This window comes from Aythya marila (assembly GCF_965140915.1).
Source record: "Aythya marila genome assembly, chromosome: 8".
In the NCBI taxonomy this organism is placed as follows: domain Eukaryota; kingdom Metazoa; phylum Chordata; class Aves; order Anseriformes; family Anatidae; genus Aythya; species Aythya marila.
The window spans coordinates 31,113,449-31,137,375 of record NC_139049.1 but is presented as its reverse complement, the minus strand read 5'-3'; the positions used below and the strand labels follow the sequence as shown (position 1 = coordinate 31,137,375).

General features: G+C 48.5%; 1 protein-coding gene across 4 annotated transcripts in view; it reads right to left on the bottom strand.

Moving 5' to 3' along the window:
• Nucleotides 1-2,499: 2,499 nt before the first annotated feature.
• Nucleotides 2,500-23,927, bottom strand: part of PDE4B (phosphodiesterase 4B) — a 134,027-nt gene continuing 112,599 nt past the window's right edge. For all 4 annotated transcript variants that reach the window (XM_082766531.1, XM_082766533.1, XM_082766532.1 and 1 more), the window contains 9 exons: nt 14,802-14,895; nt 11,173-11,351; nt 10,498-10,596; nt 10,193-10,357; nt 9,664-9,763; nt 8,809-8,963; nt 8,595-8,717; nt 7,345-7,527; nt 2,500-4,547 (listed from right to left, as the gene is read on the bottom strand). In XM_082766531.1, the coding sequence (XP_082622657.1) occupies nt 4,182-4,547; nt 7,345-7,527; nt 8,595-8,717; nt 8,809-8,963; nt 9,664-9,763; nt 10,193-10,357; nt 10,498-10,596; nt 11,173-11,351; nt 14,802-14,895 (1,464 nt within the window). In that variant the 3' untranslated portion in view covers nt 2,500-4,181. The remainder of the gene's footprint in view (nt 4,548-7,344; nt 7,528-8,594; nt 8,718-8,808; nt 8,964-9,663; nt 9,764-10,192; nt 10,358-10,497; nt 10,597-11,172; nt 11,352-14,801; nt 14,896-23,927) is intronic.

Genomic DNA, 23,927 nt, shown 5'->3' with positions numbered 1-23,927 from the left:
AACACGGGCGGCTTCCTGGCCAAATCTGCTCCAGGCAGGCAGATGGGGATGTCCTGTGTGGGCTGGGGGTGTGCCGGCATCTCAGCAGGTGCCAAAACGGCATCAGAGGGACCCGGAACAGGGACTTGTGTGGGTGACAGCAGGGCCAGGACGCCTTCGGGATGGGGAGCTCCGGGGGACAAGCTCCTCGGTCACGGTGTGGTCGCAGCCCTGTGCTCAGCCCCATGCCAGCACCACCTCCCTGGCACCGAGGCTCGTTGCCACTGGGCTTGGTTCCAGCGCCGCGGGCACGATAAAATCTGGGCTTTGTGCACCAGCCCCGAGCATCTTCCTGTTTGTGAGTGCAAGACCGTCAGCGCTTGGGGTTTTCGTTTCTTTTTTTTTTTTTTTTTTTAATCTGTAGGATTTTTAGCTGAGCACTAAGCCAGTGGCACCTCAATCACCTAAATCCTTGTGGCCAGCAAAGCGCCTCCAGCTCTCGGCGTCGTTTGCAGGTCCCCGGGGCTGAGTCCTGCCCTGCCAGCTGCTCCCGTCCCGCCGGGGAGGACACGGCGCCACGGAGCTCGGGGCCCCAAGGCAACCTGCCGACCCTAAGGCAACCTGGGCATGGCCTAAACACAACCAGAAGAGGATGGAGGCCGAGCAGACATTGCAAGGGAAGCACATTCCTGGAGGTGGTCCTGCTGCTTGTTCATAGTGGGGGCAACTGCCCAGCGCCCTGCAGCCGGGGGCCTCGGTGCAGGGACCGTGTTCCTGTCCCTTGTCCCTTGGTGAGGGGCAGCCCTGATGGTGTGGCACGATCCTGCAGCTGCCCTTACCCAGACAAGAGAACCACGGCCTCTGAGCCTCTCCTTCAGAAGAAACCCAAGGTTTTTTTGACACTTTTCAGGGGGTGCACACCTTGCGTGGCTCGGGGTGATGGGCGCCGGGTGCTGAAGGAAACTGCAGGAGCTGCAGTGGTGCAGCAGGAGTTGGGGCAGGGGGACGGCAAAGCACAGCCAACACGCAGCCTCGTCCCCTGAGGAAAGGAGGCTGAGTGAGCTACCAAGCAAGCCCGCACCTAAACTGGGATTTCCCACCCCCAAAATGGGAGGATTTGGGTTATTCAGCAGCAGAGCTGCCGGCAGGGCGCTTGCTGCTGCTGCTGAGGAGGAGAGAGAGGAGGCTGCTATCTCAGCGCAGAGCACCGCCACGCCGCATGCGTTCACGGTAAAGCTGCTGCCTGGCAGAAATGGGTCACTGGGAAGGAAAAAAAATGAAGGCTGGAGGGGGGCAGAGCCGGGTGGGAGGGTGCCACGCAGAGCGGCCGCACCCCGTTCTTCCCGGCCCCCTCAGCGGATTGTTTTTCCCTTCATCCGCCCACCGTGCCTGCGGTTTTGGGGGATCACCTGCACTCGCAGCTCCTTGCTTTCTGCCCTGGGATGGGTTCCCGGCCCCACAACCCGCTCCCCACCTCCGCACGTCCCGGCACGCAGCTCCCGGTGCTGCGGGGCAGAGCCGTGCGCGTGGCTGGCCGAGCGCGCCCGCAGCGGGGTAGGTGCAAACCGTGCGCATGGGCACAGCCAGCGGAACAGGGAAATTTGTACCAGCCCTGCCACGAAGGCGTTCATTAGTGGTTGGGATCCTGGCGAGCCGCGGCACCAAGCACCCCGGAGGCGCCGCTGCGGGGCAGGATGCGGCCCCGAGCTCGGCGGCGTACGTGCGCGCTCAGCTTTCGCGCCTCTCGCCAACCTGGAGGTCAGCTGCCATCGAAGCCCGCTTACAGCTGGGCCCGGGAGGCTTTGATGGAGGCTGGTTGTTAATTGCCGCTGCCATTAAGTGCTGTGTGGGAAGGAAGACGCGGCATCGGGGATCTGCGCTTTCAAGTGGCTTCGTTTCGGAGCCAGGAAGTCTGGGGAGAGCCCGGGGGAGCCCACGCCGCGCCGGCAGCCGGAGCACCTCGCCGCGCCGACGCAGGATCGGCCCCAAGCGCCGCGGGCACCTCGTGCAGCGCCCGCAGCGAGGGCGGCCCCGGGGGCCCAGCCCGGCCGTGCGTCACGGCCGGAGCGCGGCGCTGCCCGGGCTGTCCCTCCCGCACGCTGGCAGGATGTGTTTTTACTGGAAAGTCGGTTGTTTTGGGTTAGGCCAGGACATGAAAGCAGCCCATGGGCTCTGGTGCGCCGCCGGCCGCGGCCATCGCCTTCCTGTCTGCTGCGCCTTCCTGTCGCCAGCGCCGCGGCCCTGCTGAGGCTCAGGAGCAGCGCCCGGAGAGCCGCCCGTGGGGCCGCAGAGCCGCGCCGTGCCCCCGGGGCTGTGTCCCCATTCATAAGCCAAGCACAGGAAGCTGGATTTCGGCCACAGGAGGGGTCGTTTTTCCCTTACTCCCTGAGCTGCTCGGTAACCACGTGCCAGCCGGGTTCCTGTCGTGCCTAAAGCCACCGTAGGTACCGTGGCTGCGGGTGGGTACTCCCCAAAGTGACCTGCTCACACAGCAAAACACAACGCCGAGGAGAGCCGAAGGGCAGGGTCATGCTTTCATTTATTCACTTCATATAAAAATCTCTTAAGAATGCATCTGAACACAATATATAATACTATAACATACATTGTGTGAAACTTTTGAAAACAATAAAATAACCACCTGGAACAATGCAGTGTTCAACAGACATACAAACCCATTGATCATGCACAACTGTGCTATTTTCATTAACTAGTTAGTCACAAGTTGGACCAAAAGCTTGAAACATATTTTACAAACTGAGATTGACACCGCTCACGATGCCTAACAAGCTTTGTCAGAAGAAGTTTCACAGCACAATTATTACATCAGTTCACATTTTTGTCATAGAAATTCACATTGGGTTGTTCAGAAATTGGAACGTGACATTGAAAAGCCGGCCCACTGGCGGGGGGGTTCCTTCTCCTCTTCCCCTTCCAGCCTCTCGGCGCCCACAGCCCCCCAAATCCCCTCCCCTGGGGCCCCACTCGCCGCGAGGACGAAGCCCGTGGGCGGCTGCCACCCGAATGCCCTTCCTGGGTTGCGTATGTCTCTTCAGCTATGTTCAGGTTCTCGTATTTTATGCAATACAAAAGGTTACAAGAAAAAAAGGCAACTCTTATTCCGAGTTTTCTACACAATTAACATCGCCGCCGACAGGCAATGTTAATTCATATAAATTAATAACTTACAAAACATTACAGTATATACATTACGTAATAAATACACTGTTATAAACAGTAATGGAGGTGTTAGAGCTCAAGGCAGTGCGGGAGGAGGACGGTGGACCTAAACCTAGGAAACGTGAACAACAGGCGAGAGAAACACAAACATCTGAGCGTGCAACTTCCACTGAGCCAAGGAGCTGCCGAGGGGAGCGCGTCACACACTGCCTTATTACGCTTACTGATATAGGTACTGCACGGTGCCGTGAAAACAAACTACCCTTTGTCCTGTGCACACGGAAAGTAAAACCCAGTCGAGGAAAAAATACTGTTATTCCTAGCAAGCCAACGGAGAGGGCGCACGATGGCATGAAGTGGCTCTAAATGGGTCGTCTGGAGTAGTAAGGAGGCTACTGAAGGTGCAGCAATGCAAACCAGAGGGTGTCCTTTCTATTTAGTCTGTAAAAGTGATTAACTGCAATAAAGTGACAGGTATTGCCCATGAAAAAAGGAAGACTGCTTCTTGTAACAGGAAGAATCAAAAAAGTATCCATCAATTTTGAAACACTTTGTGTTGCTCTTTATACTAAACTCCGTGTATTTAATAGACTCTTGAAAAGACATGAAAGTGTTTACAAAGAAGGCACACAGGTCTGCAGACAGGTGGTCAGGTGGACAGGTTTTATACGTAGAGTTATTAATCAGTAGTTTCTATCAGTCTAACTGGTATAAATTCCAAAACTAACAGTATAAAATCTCTCAGTTGTGTGTCATTTACTGTTCAGTTACGATTCAAGCCAGCTCCAGGACAACACGATGCTTTTAGCTGACAAGGCTTAAACCACAATGTAAATCATCTGGCAATTTCCTGAGCAATCATTCACTACACGATCTCCAACCCTGACTCCAATCTCAAGTAGCTGGGGAGAACTTTTAGCCAATGTTAGACACAGGCCTAAGACCCAGGCTGCAGGCGAGTCCCTTGAGACTGCTCGCATGCTCATTAAGTGTTTAAAATCCACTTACACAGGTACAGGACATTATGTGTCAACAGGAGACGTGTCTTCTGTCACAATTTCTATGTTCGCCTCCCTCTGTGACTCTTTTTCCCCCGGCTCGTCCACGCAGAGTGTCTTTGTATTGCTGAAGTAGCCGATGCCCTCTCCTTCCTTCTCGGGTCCGTCCGAATCCTCCTCCTCGAGGGTCAGTTCAAACTGGAACTTCTCCATCAGGCCCTGGCAGTCCCTGCTCCGCTCCTCCAGCGGAGGAGAGGGGCTCTGAGGTATCATGCTCTGGTACCAGTTCCTGTTGTCCTCCAGTGTGTCCAGGATGTCCTGGGCGTCGGGCTGCACCAGGTCAGCCCACGTCTCCCAAAGCGGGTGGACGATGTAGTCGATGAACCCAACCTGAGGAACACAAGAACACGCACAGTTAAGGGCAGGGAAGTAAATGAGTGTCTAAAGAGTTAAGATGACCGTAATACACGATTTTTGCAAGGAAAATAGCTGCCTGGGAGCAAGCTCCCTGTCCCAGAACAGTCTGATCACCCCCTACCAAAGCCGCACCCCCAAGTTTGAGGCCAGGTTGACCTCTTGTCCAAAGCCAAGCCTTGCATGGAAGGTTGAGGAAAAGCAGGAGCCACCTGGACACTCAGTGATAAGCTGCCACTCCCATCCCTGGCTGCATGAATGATTTCGAATGTCCTTGTAGGTGTCTTTTCCTGACCCCTGAATCAACCGCTGCCGTGCAGGAGGCAGGGCGAGTTCCTGCTCTGAAGGCAGAACATCACTGAGGTCCTGCAGAAACAACACCTACCAACTGCCAGTGCACGGAGACATTTTAGACAGGTGTTGTCCCTGCCCTGCGAATTAGGGAAACGTGCTGTTATCTCCCAAGGGCCCCGTGCTGACTGCGGGCAGGGTTGGTGTATTTATGGCACCGTGCAGTCACACCCCAGGGGCTCCGTTTGGCTGGCAGTTGTGAAAATGGCAGTGTTCTCAGGGTGAGCACCGGCCCCGATGCTGAATGTCACTGCTTTTATGGACTCCAGTTTGACCTTTAGATGTACTTTACTACAGCGTGCAGTTCGTATCTGTCCTGAACATTTCTGTGGTGCTGCATCTTTAAGCACTTCAGCGTGTTTCCTCTGCGCTGCCAACGCAGCCACCTCTGCGGACCTTGTAGAGATTTCCCTTCCTGCTGCTTTATTTTGGAAAAAGTGCGGAAAGCAGGGTAACTAACCCTGACAAGAAGTCCTCCTGCACTGCCGTGGACAAACCATTGCTGCTTGGAGTGACGTGCCAGCGCTGGAAAGAGTGAGGCTTGCGGCCGGGTCCGTCAGTCCATCCGCCCGCTGGCGCGTAAGTTCTGAGCTAAATCATTTTTCAATTGTCTGACTAAGAGGACGTACGTCCAGGATGGAGAAAACTGAATGGCCATAAAGAGGATTGAAATTCTTCCGTCTTGGCAGCGTGTGTCACTTCTCTCCTCGCTCCGCTGGACAACATTTCTGTGCAGCAGGAAAATGGCTCTCAAAGGGGCCAGACTCAACGTGCAGATGTTTGCTTTGGAAATCACACATGCCTCCTTCAGACACAACAGGATGTCAATAGAACCATTAACATTCAATTGTAACGTACTGTTGAGGCAGCTTAAACAAAAAGGTGATGAAAATTTCCTGCAGCACATGTTCCGGAGCACTTTTAAAGTGAAAAAAAAAAAAAATAATAATTCTGTACCGTTAGCCGGTGGCTTCGCCGCCACCCAAAACGCTCAAGGGCTGCAGGACCCACGGCTACAAACCGGGTGCTTTGCAGCAAAGCCATTGTTCCTTTAAACAAACATCCCATATCACAGAATAGCTGGCCAGATGGCCGAAGGCTGATCTTAAAATATTTTGATGTAAAGAGGGAACATCCAGAGCTCTGCAATACTCGCACACTGTCTGCCCGTCGGTTCTTTGTTTCGCTCCAGGATGGAAATGCCACTTCCCTCCCCCCCCCGCCATCAGTTGGTATTTTGATGGCAGCCATTTCGTGCAATCCCTGCTCTTTTTGCATAGCAAAAATGCCATTTTGAAACCTCTATGAAGTGCATATGTGAAACGAAAAAAATAATTGGAGCTTACATGTGGAGCACATGGGCATTTTCTGGCCAAGCCTGGCCAAAGGATTCACTTCTTGTTAGGTTAACAAATAAGACAGATTTTTCCAACAAAATCACCATGCGGTTGAGTGAATAATTTTGAAACCACTTGGCTTAGCCCAAGAGGACATTTGGAAATAATTATCGTCAATTTTGTTACTTATTCAAGCTGAAAAACCTCGATGATGGCTTGCTCAAGTCATTTAAAAACAACAACCAAGACACCATTATATGAAGACAGGAATAAGTTTAGGCAAACATAAATTACCGGCTTCATTAGAGACCAGCCAGGTGAAATTTTATGGCCTGGGCTACAGGTCAGAAGAAATTTGACCTTTATATCACTTAATCTATGAATCAGAACTAGGAATGTGCCAGGTAATCTCAAAAAAAAAAAAAAAAAAAAAAGAAAGAAAGAAACATCCAAATTCTTTTTAAGATTCGTAGTGACTTAAACACCTATTCTTTGACTTCACAACACAGAGACTCCATCAGGCCTCTAATGTCACTGGCCTCATCAAGAAGTGCAAAACTGTTCTATACAAGGCTGAAAAACAACCAACATTCAGACTTTTTCCGTGTCCTGAAATGGAGCTCAGCCTGGGGACGCTCCTTTCGCTGCCATTCAGTGGGACTGGCATTGCTATAAATTTCTAATGTGGGGTACAATATCGGGAGGTTTAGGAGGAGGTGCTAATTAAGAGCTAAGAAGGAGGCTGTAGGGTGTGAAGACAGAAGAGACCTGGGGAGATCAGAATCACACTCTTCCAGCCCGGGGAACAAAAGGAAACCAGCTCACTCTGGAAACTGGGACACAAACAAGGCCAGATAAGCATGCACTTAGAAATGAGGAGACGCCAAGGAGTACATAAAGGAGGCTGAAAAACCTGGTGAGTCTATATGAGCTTCAGGCACAGCTGCGTGTCAGGGTCAATCAGAACCAACCCTCTGAACAGCTGGCTGTTTGCCTAATTGTATTAGAGAAAGCAGATGAATTTTTGCCTCTGCTTTAAAAATACAAGCTTAGGCAATACAAAAATGCAGCTCAAGGCCAATTACCTGTGATTTTTCCACTGACGCTGTATGTTTGTCACACATTGGACTGATTTCCATTCCTCTTTCTCGTTCTTTGTCTCCCTGCTGGAAGAACTCCTCCATGATTCTGTCTGTCCACTGCCGGTACAACTCCAGAGACTTTGTGGGATTACTCAAGTCTGCACAATGTACCATATTTCGGAGAACCTGCAATTATATTAATCAGAAAACTCGTAAAATCAAATGGAAAAAGAGGACGGCTTCGAGCTGTATCTGCTTGCTTAATTCAGAACATTTAACCACAAGACTCTTTGATTATGCAACATTCCATAAAAATATTAACATCGTAATATCTCCGTATATGCGACCAGCTGCTGTGGTCTGCTCCAAAAGCAAACTCTGCTATATGTTTTTTAGACAACCCAGTCCTTACAGAGGGTGCAGTGCCGGCGATGTTAATTACATCATATAGGTTTGTTTTTGAATGCAGGTGCTTCCCACCATTCAAACTTTATTTTCATGCTCTCATATGGTTAAACTCTCCTTCTTTATTAAATGAGTAATATCCCCTCCACACACACAAAAATGTGCCTGACTAACTGTGGCTACAAGGATTTAGAAAGCAATGGAGTGACCTGTTTTAACAGCAGCAGTCTTAAACAAAATATAAGGGCAGTTTTCCTATGAGACTGTTCTTAAGAAGCTGGCCATCAAAGCAGAGAGAGGATCAGGACGTACCTCGTCCTACATGTTAACCACGTAACCCCCCACCAGTACTGCTTTGTCATTTCTGTAAATCAAGGATTAGACTATACAGAGCGTACATCATCGATTTTAACCCAGTTTAAGAGTTGCTTTAGGTATGGAGCTACAAATTAAATTCTTGCAATCTTGCAATGCTATAACCATCTGGCTATACTTCTTTGTTACGATAAAGAAATGGAGGAAAGTGGGAAAGAAATTCCAAGAGCCCTCAAAAACTGAGCTTTACAGATTAACCTCAGAGGAACAAGTATGCTTGCAGTTGCATGCTCTAAGCATTAAAAATGTAAACCTTTCTACCTAAAAGACAGGAGACCACCTTGTACCACCTTGTTGGTCTCTGGTGCAGAACAGAAGAAAATATATCTACAGTTCTTGCGTGACTGCTGAAAATCTAGGTCAGCAACTTTACTATATATAGCCTAGTGAGAAGCCACAGCAAAACCAGGAACATGGTTTCTTCAGTACTGAACAAAATACACGAAATCCCTAGGGAGCCTCCTCTGACCTACCTGTATTCTATCTGTGTAGTTATCCAGAAGGAGGACTCCTGAACTGGTCACTTTCTTGGTTTCCACCATGGTCTTCAGATCAGCCAACAGACTCATATGCTTGGACATATCTGTTGCCAATACCTTTACGGGAGAGAAAATGATCTCAGCAAGGGCAGCCAAACAAAGAAGCCAATATTTTATTTAAGAGTAGCAGTGTGAGCAGAGGTCATACCATGTCAATCACCATCTTCCTCAGAGTCTGACGCTGCTTCTTGGTCAGGTTCTGGAAGATGTCACAGTGCTCTTCTTGAAGCAGTTTGAAACCCACAGCAAGATGGTGGTTCTCCAAGACGGATTCGTCGTTGTACATCAGGGCGAGTTCAGAATCTAGCAGAGCAACATAAATATGTGACTCCAGGATGAGGAGTGCGTGACTTCAAACAGCAAACGCTTACGCTGGGCACTGAAATGTTTATCCAAATGCAATAAATCGGGAAAGTTTTCTTTTTTTTTTGTTTCACATGTGCCAAGAGTACGCAGTTTTCTAATCTAAGCACGTATGTAAATACCATAAACAGCCCTTTGCTCGGGTCTAATGAACAAAATAGTATTTGGTTGACTTAGTTACAGGCTTCAGAACCACTGACAACAGAAAGCATGAATCCTGCAAACGCACTTTCCAAAAAAGAACAATACACATATTTTGGAATCAAAATACATGCTTAGCCTGTTGCAGAATACAATATGAACCACAATATTTAGGCTTTATTGTTGTCAATAGCAACAGCATTATTAACCTTATATTAACGATTAAATTTGCACTCAGGATGGGAAGATTTATTATGCCTTATCAAGCAATAATCACAATATTCAAGGCCACTTTGCAAATTGCATTACAATAGCTTCCCTTGTTTTGATAGGAATTTAATTTTAATTACTGCTCATTTCAAAATGTAGGACTAGTTTACTGCACAATACATCGAGAAAGCAACACAGTCTGAAAGTCATAATTTGTGACCTCGCTGTAACGGAAAATGCACTCCAAGTTTGCAGATGAAGTTATAATTGTACTTGAAATAAAACTCACTTGTATTAATAAGAAACTGATTGGAGACACCAGGGTGATCCACATCATGAATTGCAGCTGCAAAAATTGCAGCAAGGATTTCCAAATCAGTGAAGACAGCCTAGGAAGGAAAAAAGAAATCTGTCAGAAAAGTCCCTATGTTTTCTTGCTCAACAGTTTGGGATGCTGATGTGGAGAAACAAATTGTTTGTGCTTTCTGAATTACTTTTCATAGGATAAGGCATTTACTCAGAAGAAAGGTATACATGCAGCATGTGACCTTTAAGATGAAACAGAGATTACAAATAAAGCTGCTGCTGAAATTTCTTTATGATTTCTTCCCTGGTAGGAAACTGAGCACTCAGAAGAACAGGCAGCCCACTGCAATTTTTTTTTTCAAGTCTGAGTGCTATCAGTGATTGACTCAGTTTAAGGTTCTTCTGTGTTCATATAAGCAGTGTGCTGCTTTTAATCCACCATTCAAAACATCCCACGTTAAAACATGACCATCGCCCGACACAGACCACTGAGCTCAAACTAGGTCACTCACATCCAGAGCAGGGGTGGAGAGAAGAACATGGGTGGACTGGGCAACATCAGCAGCATGTAGGCTGTTGTGGTAAGCTACATCCGAATGGTAGTGGTCTTCTAGAGTCATCATGTACGTTACAAAAGTGTCCGACGAGATCTTGAATGTTTTTAGTAGGTCTCGTTCCTGTATAATAAATAAGTACAGATGTATGTATCAAATAAGGGTGCCATATCGTGGAAAGCAACATAGCAGAAAGCAATTAGAAACTAAATTAGAAAATAGAGTTGTGAAAGAATAGCAAATGTGATCAGAAAACTACGAACCTGGAATATAGCATACATAATGCAGGTGAGCGGCCTGTTGTGGGAGTACCTGGCAACATTAAATATGTTGAGACCCCATTTATTCAGATCTTCCAGTTCCTTTTGAAAAGACAAAAAGAGAACAATTAAAATATTTCTCAAGACATTTCTGCATTTATCACTTTCACCGAGGCTTTTGCATGTTCCAAAAGTTTAAGCAGAGAATTCAACCCTAATTGTGGTAATCAAATAAGTGCATGAGCACACGTAATTATTAAAGTACACGAACAGAGAGTAACTGTGAAGTGCTGATGTCAAAGCACTTGTACAAGGAGACCACATTTCTCTGCACCAGGGGAATTATTTGTGATGTTTGTTCCCAGGTAGCAAGAAGCACCTGATGGAGACAAAGGCCTCGTAGCCAGTTTGTTGCACATAGCGTTGTTTTATGTTCCCGTGTTTGATAATTACTCAGACTTCATCACAGTTTCTGATTATTTTAGTGACATTTTCAAAGAATTTGTCAACCTGGGAATATGCCATTAGGGTCTGGTCCCATAAATTACAACATCTGCAGCGGTTGTATCACTTAGGGGATACTGATTCCAATTTTACCTAGGGGCAGTCAATCCAGCCCACCCATCCCCTGCTTTGAGATCACACTGACTCTCCCAGAACCGTAAGGATCTGTCATACCTTGGCCAGATGGTCTTCCTTTTCTGTTTTCACACCAAATCGTGAAATGCTGGTATTATTTAAGCTTGAACTATGCATTAATTTTTTCACACCACTGATCTGTGTCATGAGCTGCTGTTTTTTCTTCTTCTCTCTGTCTTTCTGTGTGGGAGAAGGAATCTCCACATCATTCTGCTTGTCTGTAACAAATAAAGGTGAAATGAATCAACATCATTTGCAGAAACAGAGTGTGAGCACCCATCACACCCCTTAAAGTCAACCCTTACCCTCGATCATTAAATATGACTAAGTATTACCCAAGTGATGCATATTAGGGTCCATACCCCCTGCTCCTAAAACAACAGCCCAATAATAAATCGGTGGCACTTATTTATTAAACGTTTGCCCTCTACAATTTGTATTTTTTTTTTACTAAAATGCGTAGAATAACACACAAAGTGCAGGGTACATCCCTACTGTCAAGTATGCTTAGAGATAATAGCAATATTATCTCTAAGGTTCGCAGTGGGCCACAAACTTGGCTGTGGAGATGTGTTTGATAGATAAATCTATCCACGTATGCGAGTTGCTGCCTTCACAACTGCTCCATTTGCTGCACTAAAATGGAGATACAGTGGCTCGGGACTTTGATACCAGCCATTTTTTCATGAACTTTTAAAACAGCCTACTGTAATCTCTTTGCACCTTTGCAGAACTGAGGACCTCCGGAGGGACTAGGCATCCAAGCATTAGTTACTTTTGCCTTAGCTTAATTAAAAATCTCCGAAATAAGAACTACCAGTGTGTCTGCAACGCTGCAATTAAGAAGGAAGCCATTATTCACAGCAACAGTCAAGCTGACATCAATGGGTGTTTCCCTTGTGTGCCTTTGCTGAACAACAGAAGGACTTTCCTATATATAATCTCCTTAGCAATGACTAATGCTAAGGCAGTGTAAAATGGAGATTCTTGAACAGAAATCTCTAATTCATTAAACCGTGAGCTTCCCAAACTTGGTGAATTCTGGGAAAAGATCCTTTCAGGGTATCTAACAGCCTGAGGAGTAGTGCAGTGGAGAAGCTGAGGAACACAAAATAGGCAAAATCCTCAGAGGAAGACAATATAGCTACACAGTGCATATTGCTATTCAACGTACAGCACGAAGTAGCACTTATGAAAATATGGTAATTAATCTTAAACCTTTAATTGGTGTTTTCATCATGCCTCCGAGTTGGCTAACAGATCACGTTCGTTGCTTTCAGTGCCTAGCAGAGGGCACATGTGGATTCCTGTGCCTTAAGCATTATTCTCCAGAGGCTCCTGCCCACTCTGACTTGTCCTTTCACTGAGATGTTACTGCCTCTGCAGATCTCATCTGTGATCCCCATCGTGCTGCTCGGGGCAGCCTCCCCATCCACGACTCGGGGACAGCAGGCACACGAGACCTTTCTACAACGCCCGCAGTCGTTGGAAGTCAAAATGCTGAAGGTGGGGGCTGAGAGCACCAGGACTGCTGCTGCTGGCAGGGCACTGCTTGGTTAACGCTGCTGCCTGCAGGCTTGCAGGGGGCTGGGGACTGCTTCGAGCTTCTGAGCAAGCCGCGTGGCCAAGGGGATGTCCCTGCAGCAGTGCTGGGAACCACGGCACCTCAATACCCCTTGCTGTTGTAGAAAAGGGCAGTTGATAAAAGGCTACTGTGCTCGTTCCCATTTACATGATGGGGCCAAGGATAAACCCACCATTTTTAATCTTTGGCCTCGATTCAGACCTAAGGTTGCTGTCCTTACTCTTACTGACCAAATGGTGACAGCAGGACTGGCCCCACGGGCAGAGGACATTGCTTTATGGGGGTCTTCTTCAGCTCCTTTAATAAAGGCAACAGACCAAATGAAGTTATTCGATCTGTTTTTTGTTATTTATAAGCTACCCCCATCTTACAAACGCTGTTTGGAGATACATGATATGTCTGTTCTGTTCTATCCACATATTCCTTCTTTTTGGTTCAATTTCCTCGGTTTTAGACTCTTGTTATTTTGGGCATTCATTAAAATTTTAAGCCAAGTTTCATGAAAAAAGCAAATTCATAAAAAAGCTACAGCACGACTTCCCAAAGGAGCTTTAAGGTCCTTTTAAAAGCTTTATTCATTCCTTCCTAACACAAGCAATCGAGGTGGGAGCTGGCCCAATGTGGAGAGCCTGCACCACTCGGCATTAACACAGCCCCAAGTGGCCCTTACACTGCGAATACGTCACCACCATGGAGCATGTGAGAATAAGCAGGACAGGAATAAACAAGACATGAAGGGAAATGCGGTTCCCCGACCTAGCCTGAGCACAGGGAATAATACAGCCACATCAGCAGCAGCTCCAGCTCCAGCTCCTTAGCCCCTGCGGAGATGCAGGCTACCCTAACCTGGGTGTAGGTGGGGTTTCCTGGCACTGCATTCCCTGCACGCTGTCACGAGTGCTGTGTGTTACTTGCACACCCAGCACCAAGAATACACTGGGTAGTTCTGCTGCAGCACATCCTGCTCCAGAGATGTGCGCCTACTGGAAGTGCTGATGCACAACAAACTCCCTGAAAATGCCAGGGTGGCTGTGATCCCCAGTAAGCTGTGCAGGCTCCAGGCTCTCCAGCTGCAGAAGTGGCCTGCTGGCTGGCAGCGAGGCAGCCTTGCTTTTCTTCCCTGTATTAATTCATGCTCTGGATGTCATGATTAAGCTGAGCGATAAGAGAAGACCAGTGGATTCCCACAAAGCGACTCCAGACTTTTACATGGATTATTAATGATGTGATGTGTCCTAAATGCACGCGGTAGTTCCAGTTGCAACTGGCTATTGAAATCACTTTAAAATCCCTTAATGGAAATAATTGTGTGTCATACAGTGAATGCATTCTGGGCCATCTCAGCCGCAGGGCATGAGTCCCCCGTGAGCTCCAGCACACCACACACACTCAGCGTCTCAAGCTATTGGGCTCAGACAGATATGGATGAGGGCTCTTTTTATAAGCAAACAATCACAAATTCTAGAGCTGTTTGAAATCACAGCAAACTGTATTTTTTGTAAAAGATGTATTTTGTAAGCACAGAGGATGCAATCCCCAAACCACTTAAATTCCTGTCGGTAGTCATGAGCTCCAACAGAACTAATGACATGCAAACCAATTTTTTTTTACAAATATTTTTGACTTCCCATGTAAAATGAGCAAATAAACACAGAGTAATAATAAAAATATCTGGGCTGGACTTGCTTGTCTGAACCCCTGACTCTGCAGGGGGAAAATGCAGTTTTATGAGGCAGAAGGAGCAAAGAGGAGAGTATGCAGTTGGGCTTGTGTGACTTTGTCCTTTACATAAGGTCAACACAAAAATCAAATATTGCACAATGCAGCTGACAATAGCTTAATTCAGCCCGAACAGAAAAATCTTTCGATTTGGAAAGGGAATTCCTCTGTGGATAACATTATTCAAACATTACACTGCTTTCCTCCCCATATCCATCTTGAAAGTGAGAAATCAAAACGTTTTAATAACGCTCTGCCTCAAAGCACCACTCAGAAATTGGGCACAAGTATAGACTGGTGGGTATTAGGCTGCCATTAATTGTTATCTTTGAGTCATCTGAAAGCTCGGGATGCAACGCCTTACCCAGGAAAGTGTTGGAAATGTACTCAGACACCTGGTTGCCGGAGCGGCTCATCTCGGAGAGGTGTGTCAGCTCGCGGTTCAGCATTCTCTTGAACTGGCAGGGGAGAAGCACACACACAAAGATGGCATTTTTCTGAGCACTGGTCTGAATTAATACAGCTTTAACTCTATTACAAGCAACACACAAACAATTTTTTGTTAAAAACAAAATTGTGGAGATATTTGGAACAGAATCAGTGACATATGGTTCAGTTTAGGTCCTTCTCAGAACAACCATGACTAGATATTTCTTTTCAGCATACTACACTGCAAAATGCATTTCCAGCAAGGGCAGATATTAATTTTCACTGCCGTAAATGAGAAGATGTTTCAGGTAATCTCCCTGAAAGATCGAAGTCCTGTATCAGTTTTTATCTCCACATCCTGCAACCTTCTTTTGTTCTCAGTTTCATTATATAAGTTTGCTCCATTTTGCAATATGCAAGCAAAATACAGCTGCATATGCTCAAAACACAACAGAGGAGCAAATTTGCCATAAATCTGAAGATCTGCTTGGATCATTGCAGTAAAACACAGGATTTAAGCATTTGTTCACCCAGATATACAAGACACGATCCTCTTAATTTTCTAATCACACATTTTCATTGCAGTATCATTTTATCCCACGAAAGTGAATTCCCAAAGGGAAGAAATAATTCACATACATGTATGCTGCATGCACCGTGCACACGTTTATCTCATGCCATACAGTACACAAAAATAACCAGCTAACGTGCATGTTCTCCTCTTAGGGGTTCTAGCCTAGAAATACAGCACAAAAAACAGGCATTTGTGATCCTTCCGGATTTAACCCACCTTAATATAACCCCAAGATACAGATAACAAATAGTTTGCTTCAGGCATTTTGGAAAACTCCACACCACAGTCCACAGATCCTTATGCAGAAATCGCCGGCAAGAGAGGAGAGCTCCACAAGCACAAGGACACCCCGGTTTCCCAGGCAGTAAAAAAAAAAATCAGCATTCACCAAGCCCAGAGATCCCCAAAAGCCCGGCAGTCGCTAATCCCAGACAAAGCCAGCCTTGGCACAGCATCTTTGCAGAGGGCTGAACGTGGGTGTATTTGCTAGCAGGAGAGAATAATGAAATCAGGGATTGCACGAAGAAACAAGAACTAATCCAAATGTATTCAGCGCGATGGCTTCGAGCACTTATGAATTATGAATCGTCCTGGTTGCTTAGTTGGCTGAAGGGGGTCCCCACTCCACATTAGCCTTGCTCAGCTGAACCGGCTGACAAAAAAATGATGCTGGTTTCTGAGGGGCTGCCAGCTTTAGTAACACAGCCATCTTTTTATAAGGAAGATTAAAATGGAGGAAGCTCTGTGCATATTTAAATAAGTCAAAGTAGGCAGCCCTCTCTTCTCCGGTTATGCTTTTTTAAAAAATCCTCTTCATGACAGAGGCTGAGGATTTTCAAGGCGAGTATTCGGATGGATCGTCGAGACCACGATTTTTCACATTTTCACTGCGATCGCTGTTTTTTTTTCCCCACGCAGCAGAGGGCAAAACGCAGCAATGTAGGAAAACGCACCTTTACAGCAGGGAATCTTTCAGCGAAGGAGTCTAAACTAGCAATAACCTTACATCGGTGATGTCAGCCTGCAGTCTCAAGGCAGGATTTTAATAAATTCTTTCTTTCTCGTTAGGGTATAGGCAAAACCCGAATTTGGAGATTTGCTCGTTACTTTCATTATGTGAAGCCAAAAGACAAGCACTTTACAGCCAGCTGCAGCTGCCCTTTTAGCCTCAGACCAGCAGCACAGCGCGTTTTGGTGTGCGTGGCAGCGATCGCGGCGAGGAATCACCCCTTGGGGAAGCGCCCGCGCTGCCTTCGGGCGACCTCGGTGCCTGCCACACGGCCAGGGCTCCCGAAACAGAAGGGCAATCCTTCGTCTCCAATTATTTCCCTGCTCGGGCTGCTTTGATTGAATATTATCAGTGGTGCTTGGAGCGACGTCACGAGGCTCCCTGGCGTGCTGTGGGGCAGCCCCGGCCGCAGGGCTCTGGGTGCAGCACCCACGGCTCCCCGGCACCCCGAGGAGCGTCGCCCCATAAAAGCAGAGCCACAGCGCCTCGGGGCGATGCTGAGGAATGCCAGCACCTACAGGACTCCTCCTCGCCTCGCCCACTGCTCTCTGAAGGGGCTCCTTGGCTCCCGAGCTGTGCTCCCCCATGCTAAACTGCCCACCACAGCGCCACGCTGGGCCCACAGCCCGCTGCCCAGGGGTGCTGCAGCCACTGCTCAGCACCAACCAGACGGGGTGCTTGGGTTTTGGCCACATGTTCACCTCAGTAATAATGATAAAGGGGTTTGAACCGTGCTGGAAGCACTGGGGGAAGGCGCCAGAGAGTCCTGCCCCAGGCCCCGCACTGGGGCTCCACAGCCGCAGCAGGCCGGGCTGCTGCGGGCAGCAGGAAGTCGAGCTGGGGGACAACACGGAGCCGTGGTGCTGTCCGTGCTCATCACACACTTCTTTAATCTCCTTTTAAACAGAAAAGCTCCTTTTAATGCCCGCTGCCTCCCCAGATCTCCCCCTCACACACAAGCCAGGCCTGGGCCTTGCAGCTGCCGTGACTAACCCAGATCCCGGCCTCCATGCCCCGCGTACCAGCGCCAAGCACTGCCCCGTGACAAGACCAGAGCAAAAGGAGCTGTGAAGCCACCTTCTTGTCCCCCTCGAGCTGACGAGGCTCAGAGGCAGACAGCTGAGAAACCTTAGTGATGAGAAAACTCAGAAAACGAGTGGCAAAAGGAGTGTGAACGGAGCGGGAGGAAGCCTCTGGGATGAGGCGAGCTCTGCCCCGATCGTCCCTCGAAGTGACGTATTTTCGTGGGTCACAAGCACCCGCCAGCAGCATGTGAACACCCCCACAGACCGACGGTGAAGCACGTGCCGAAAGACTTCTCTGGATCGAGGCCTTTATCTTTACAAGAAAAACACCATCATCAGATGGTCACACAAACAACTTTCAAGTCAAGTTACATCAGTTGGGTTTCTGCACAAACAATCGCCCCTTTCAGACAAATAATGCCAAGTGGTGGGCAAACATTTGAAAAAAACGCCCTTACCTCACAAACTGGCTTAATAAAGTACAAAGGGTAGCTCTTGCCTTTCACGGAGGCACAAAGCAATTAAGCGGCCTCCGCAAGGTCACACAAGCCATCCGCAGCAGAGATGAGGCCAGATAAAAGACCTTTGTACCCTCATATCTGATCTTTAACCAGAAATCTGTCCCCTTCATCTCTTCCAGCAGCCTTCATCTTGCTCACTTTTCCAGACTTTTAATCAGCACCCTTTTATAAACACAGACGGGCGGTATTACAGCACGGCTGGGAAGTCTGTCATTGCCAAACCCAGCCGAGACACCCACAGTGCCAGGTCTGTGCCCTGGGAGAACACCCCCGTGCTTCGTACCTCCCACCAGCATTTACCACCTGAATGATGAGGGCACCTGAGCGGGATTTCCTGAATAACACAACACACTTAAAAAAAACCCAACCCCATCTCGGCATGGAAGGAGGCGCGCTGATGGTTTTCATGGCAATGCCAACGTGCTCCCTGCTGGTGGGGGTCTGGATTTTTTTTCCCCAGCTGCCTTGCACGTCAGGATGCTCTGGAGTGGTGATGTTTCCTCCGAGCTGCTTTGCCATTTGCCTGCAGCACCCGCGGGGAGGAGGCGTGCTGCTCCCTCTCCGCACAGATCAATGCGTGATGTCATGTGCAAACCCCGGTAACGATTCCTTCGTTGAATCGATCTGACAGCGAAGGGTAAAACAAACAGATTGCATGCTAGCACTGAGAAAATACCAACTGCTTTGCCATTAAGCAAACAGAAGTGTTGCTTCTTTGGGGAGGGCAGGCTGTGTGCTTCAGAGAGCTCGTGCGCGGCGGCAGAACTCGGCTCGGCGATTCCAGCAGCGCGGATCAGCAACACGTGCCCGTGCGCTGTGATTTTCATAATTAATAATTATCTCCGTGTCTTTTGCAAAGGAAAGAGGCCCTGATAACCTCGCCGTACAGACGGGAGCCGGGGCGTGCCAAAGAGGCTGCGTGGAGGGGTGGATGCCCACCTGGCCCGTGCTAAAGAAGCAAGGGGCAGAACTGGGAATTGTCCTGGGGCTCCGACCACTGCGATCAACACGTAGAGCTGATGAAAAGAGTGCAAATTCTGGGAGTGAAATGAAGCCCAAGCTGAAATTTGCAGTAACCAAAGCACATACGGCGGCACACCTGATCTTCTCATCAAGTAATAGAAGTCTAAAACCATCTGGACAATTGTGTGAGAAAAAGACATCACGGTGGGGGGAGCCTTCCTGTTTCGCATGCTCTGAAGTAACTGCAGAAGTCATCTGAACCAAATTAAGCCTCCCAGAAATTGAATCATTCTTTGATTAATTTTTCATGTATTCTCTGGTAGAGGGAGTCACAGTTTCTCTCCAGCTTTCCAACCCTGCGTGCGTGTGGGAATTTCCTTGATTACTGCTCAGGAACTCGGCTCACAGTTCCCCTCCTCGCTCCTGACGCCGTGCCCTCTCAGTCCACGTCCTCGGTAGGGGCATTTTTGGGATGGGGTTCGCCCCTCCGGCTGCAGGGACGGGCCGAGTGCTTGCCCCAGCACCTGGCTCTGCGGCGAGGACGTGCCCACCGAGCAGGAGCACGGTGACAAGGCAGTGGCATTGCCACCAGGCGTGTGACAGCTCCCACAACCTCATGGTGAGCCGGTACAGCCCCTCTCAGCCATCCTACCAAAAGCTCTGACATGGGAGATCATCCTCGTGCATCAGTGTGGTAAATCCTACCTTTCTGGCTCTTTAGGGAAGAAATAATTCTCTTCCTTTTCCAGGAAGGTTCATCAGAGAGCTACACATACAGCTCTTGGCCTTTCCAGCCCAAAGCCGGCTCCGGCAATAGTCCCGTTGTCATTCCTGTTCCTATTCCCCCTTGGAGCACAGCATCAGAGGTGTTCCTGGTGCCTTACAGACAGCATAAAGACAGGAGGATGTATCTGCTGCTGATGCAAACCCTTTGAAGTCAATGTGTACCAGCTGAGGTTCCCTGAGGCCAAGAGTCCTTATTCAAACAGGCTGCCTAAAAAAGTTTGAGTCATTTGCAGGAGCTGAGGGCAATTGCAAGATAAAAGAGCTGCTAAGATGCTGTGGGGCTCCAGCCTGGAATACCTACGGAGAGCGGGGTCCCACCCCGCACTTTGATGGGGGAATCTCGTTGCAGATCTCCAGCGTGTAAAAATGTTTATAAACTCTGTTCCCGGTGACCCACCCTTCTGACGCAAATATTACATCCCTCGCTCTTCCACTGCGCTTGGAAATCCTTAGAACAAAGGGATTTGTGGTACAAGGGCAACTTTCGCCTTTGATTTCTACGCAAATGCAGCCGGGCTTAATCCTCCTCGGTTTAATTGCCCTGGTAAATCACTTCAGTTCTGGAGGCACAATTAAATCTCGGGGTAGCTCCCCTCGTGTTAGCAGCACCTCTCCTGGGAATGGCGGGCCGGCGGCCCCGGGAGCTGGGGAGGAAAAGCTGACACCTACCTGCCCCGGGACGGGACGGCGATGGGAATCAAGGCGGAAATCATTTACACGCAGGAGGGAAATTACTCATGCATGCAAACGACTACCAGGTCCGGCGGCGAGTGCGTAATGCTTTTGTCCAGACCTCTGGTCGGGCTGAGCGAATGGCTGCGGCACAGATGTGCTACTGATTTAAAGCAGTCAGAGGAATCGTGTCACCTGCGCTGGAGGAGCTGGGAGAAATGTTTTTAAATACCTCTCTTCCTGGCGTTGATGCGCCTTGTCCCGGACCGGTCCTCATTCAAACCGGCTGCCGAAATAAGGGCTCTGCAGCCCAGCACCTCGTTGCCACCGTTCTGCTTTTCACCAAAGCAGAGTTGGGAAGCCTGTTGATTCTGTAGGGCCGGGGTATTTCTTTTGTTGTTTTCTTTAAAAGTTTGCAAGCCAAAAGAGTGAAAGTTCTTTAATTTATCGGAGGAGCAACCCAACCTTTTGGCTGTGCTTTCCTGACGTCACCTCCCTTACAAGAAGGATCGCCAAACCAGCCTGCAGCCGCCCTTGCTGCTCCATAATTTCCTATCAGTTTTCCTCTTCAAGCACTCGCACAGCAGACATCAGGAAGGTGTATTTAAATACAATGTTGAAAGAAAAAAAGCAGCCTAATTTCACATTAAATCAATACTACGGGAGGAGGTTTTCAGACCTATTTCAGTGCCTGAAGAAAAGTGGAATGGTTGCAGTCAACAGCCAGTCATTAAAAAAATCAAATGCTTTTGCAACTCTTTCTAGTTCTTGTTTCCTAAAACAATATAGTTTTTAATGTGCTAGAAACTATTTTTAATGAGATACAAAGTACTATTTGGTTTTTGTTTTTTGTTTTCCCTTCAGCTTATTTTTTAAACCAAAAAGTAAACACACGGTTATGAAATCTCCAATTTCACATCAAAGGGGAGTTGATTTATATACGCGTTCAAAGGAAGACTTTAAAGGAAAAACATCATGACCAACTTGTTGGCTTTGTGTTATTAGAATAATTTAGAAATCCACAATGTAAATGTTGATAAATAAATAGCACGTTGCCATAAATCAGCATGTGGCTGCTCATGAAAGCAATAACATATATCTGATGTAGACGGCATAATATTCAGATTTTACCCGTAAAGTTTAGCATTTCATCCGAAACCTCCCCTGGGTGGTATGCATTTATGCAACGCAGCACTTAAAAAGTGATGAAATGGAACCTGAACCACCAGTGTTATCGCCGGTACGCTTCCAGCTCATTTCCAGATAAATGAGACTTGAAATATGCAAATTGAATTAAAATGCCGGAAAGGAGAAACTCCCCGCACGGCCCTGCACCAGGCAAAGGCTGAGCGCTGAGCCCTGCGTGGCAGCGATTCCGAATTTCCTCATTTAAAAGCAGGCTCGGGGCACGTTACTCACTTGCTGGGAAACGGTGAGCCAGAAGAAGGAAAAAACCCCTCCGCCTGATACTGGGGGATCGGCAAGGTCATAGCGAAACCACCCCGTTTATTTTCCTGAAAACGCATTTGTCATGTGTTTACGAGGTGTGCCCGCCCCGCTTCTCGTTGGCACGCCGAGAAATGCGCGCCGTGCCCTGCGGGGCCACATCTGCTGCCAGCCTCCTCCTGCCGGGCAGCCCGCGGGATCTCCTGCTGATGAATTGAGGTCCCGGGGTACCCAGGGCTCTCCATACCCTGTTTGCACCCAACAGCCCTCATTTTGGGTTAGTATTTGGTGTACTGACCGAAGTTTGGCGCTGTGTGGGGCAGACAGGCGGTGTTGGGGAGCTCTGACCCCAGCCGCAGCTCCAGCCGAGGCTGCGGTTTTCTGGGGAAGCTCAGGATGGTTTCTGCTTCACCAGAAGTGCTCTCGCTCTCAGCCATCAGGCTCGTTAAGCCAACCAAGCTACAGCACAACTGTACCTTAAGCCCGAATGCCAGGTGATCGTGTTTTGTATCAATGTCCTCACCAGCACCCCAAAAATGCCTGGCACTGAAGCCCTTTACCTGGAAAACTGCACACGATCCGCGGGACGGGGACAGGGCTGCTCCGGCACCAGGGCACAGGCAAGGTAAATCCAGCACCAGCCCGGTGAGCCCCAGCACCAGGCTGTCAGCCCTGCTCTGGTTTTGTTCTTCAGCCCAACAAGAGGCCCGTCAATAAAAGCAGGAAGAAGCGAAAACACCGGTTCTGCAAAATTGTTTTTACGGAGTTTTAACCAGCTGAAAAAATGTTTGCCGCGCGTTAAGCGCGGGAGAAAATTGAGGAAGCAAGAGCCGAGGAGCAGCAGCCTGAGCTGAAGGCTAGGGGCTAGGAAGCACCAGCAAAATTAAAAACTGCAGCAGTTTGTTTGTTGACATAAAAACTTGATTAAAGAAAGCCCTGATGCAGCTGACAACATCTGCGGCCGTGAGAGCAGATAACGCTCCAGCAGGCTGCAGATCTCAGACCAAAATCTTTTGTCAGTCCCACCCATGCAAACCACACTGACGAAGCCTCAAGTGCCAAAGGAAGCCAAACAACTTCGTAAAACGAGCCCACAAACCAGAGCACCTCCCCGGCTCCTCCGCCCGTGCCAGGCAGCAGCGGAGCCGGCAGCGCCTCCCTGGAACCCGAGGGGGCCCCGGCACCCAAGGGGGCACCCCATGTCCTGCCCACCGCCCGGGGACACGGGGCAGGAGGGTGCTGGGTGCCCGGATTGCCTCCCTGGCCTTGGACAGCACCGAGGGGGAAGTGTGCTTATCGTTTACCAAGAGAGCGATGCAATTAAAAGCGGGATTTTGTTAATCGTATGAAGCAGCAATTTAAATTTCATTTAAATTTGAGTCAGGCTCCGCAGTCCTCGCTTAGGCAAATCCGGCAGGGGTTTTACCTGAGTAGGAGAACAGGCTTTGGGAAATTCAAATCGCCCCGTGCCCTGAAACGACTTCTGGAAGGTGCTTGCAGGGATGCGAAACTCCGGCAGCTTTGAAGCAACAGCAGCCTGCTTCGGGAGGCACAGAGCTCTGCGGGCCTGGCGCAAGGCGCACGCCACCCCACAAGGCAGGATCCCCCCCCAAAAAAAAAGCAGCGGTTGGTGCCAAAAGGAAAACAAGCCCGGTGCAGGCACCGAGACCATACGAAAGGCACTAATTAATGTAAATGTATTCAAATGAAAAATCCTTCTCACACAGAGATAGGCAAATGATTCGCAGAGTAATTTTTATGTAGCGTTGGCCCAGCTGTGCTGAAATAGCAGCAAGGTGAGGTGCTTCTCGTTTGTTTGCTTTAAACACAGAGCAAAGGCTTTAATCAGAGGAATCTCTCCCTCTAAGAGCTCTGACAGATGAGCTTTCAAACCAATACATCTCCACAACATGTTTTGGCTTTGATAACACAACATCTTTCAATTAAGTTTCACTTAGTGAAAATATTTGGATCGCCAGTAGCCTCCCCGAGAGCAGTTGCTCTGCACCTGGGTGAAAATCGAGGCGTTTGGAGCCAGGCTGTGCCAATCCACAGCACCAGGGTC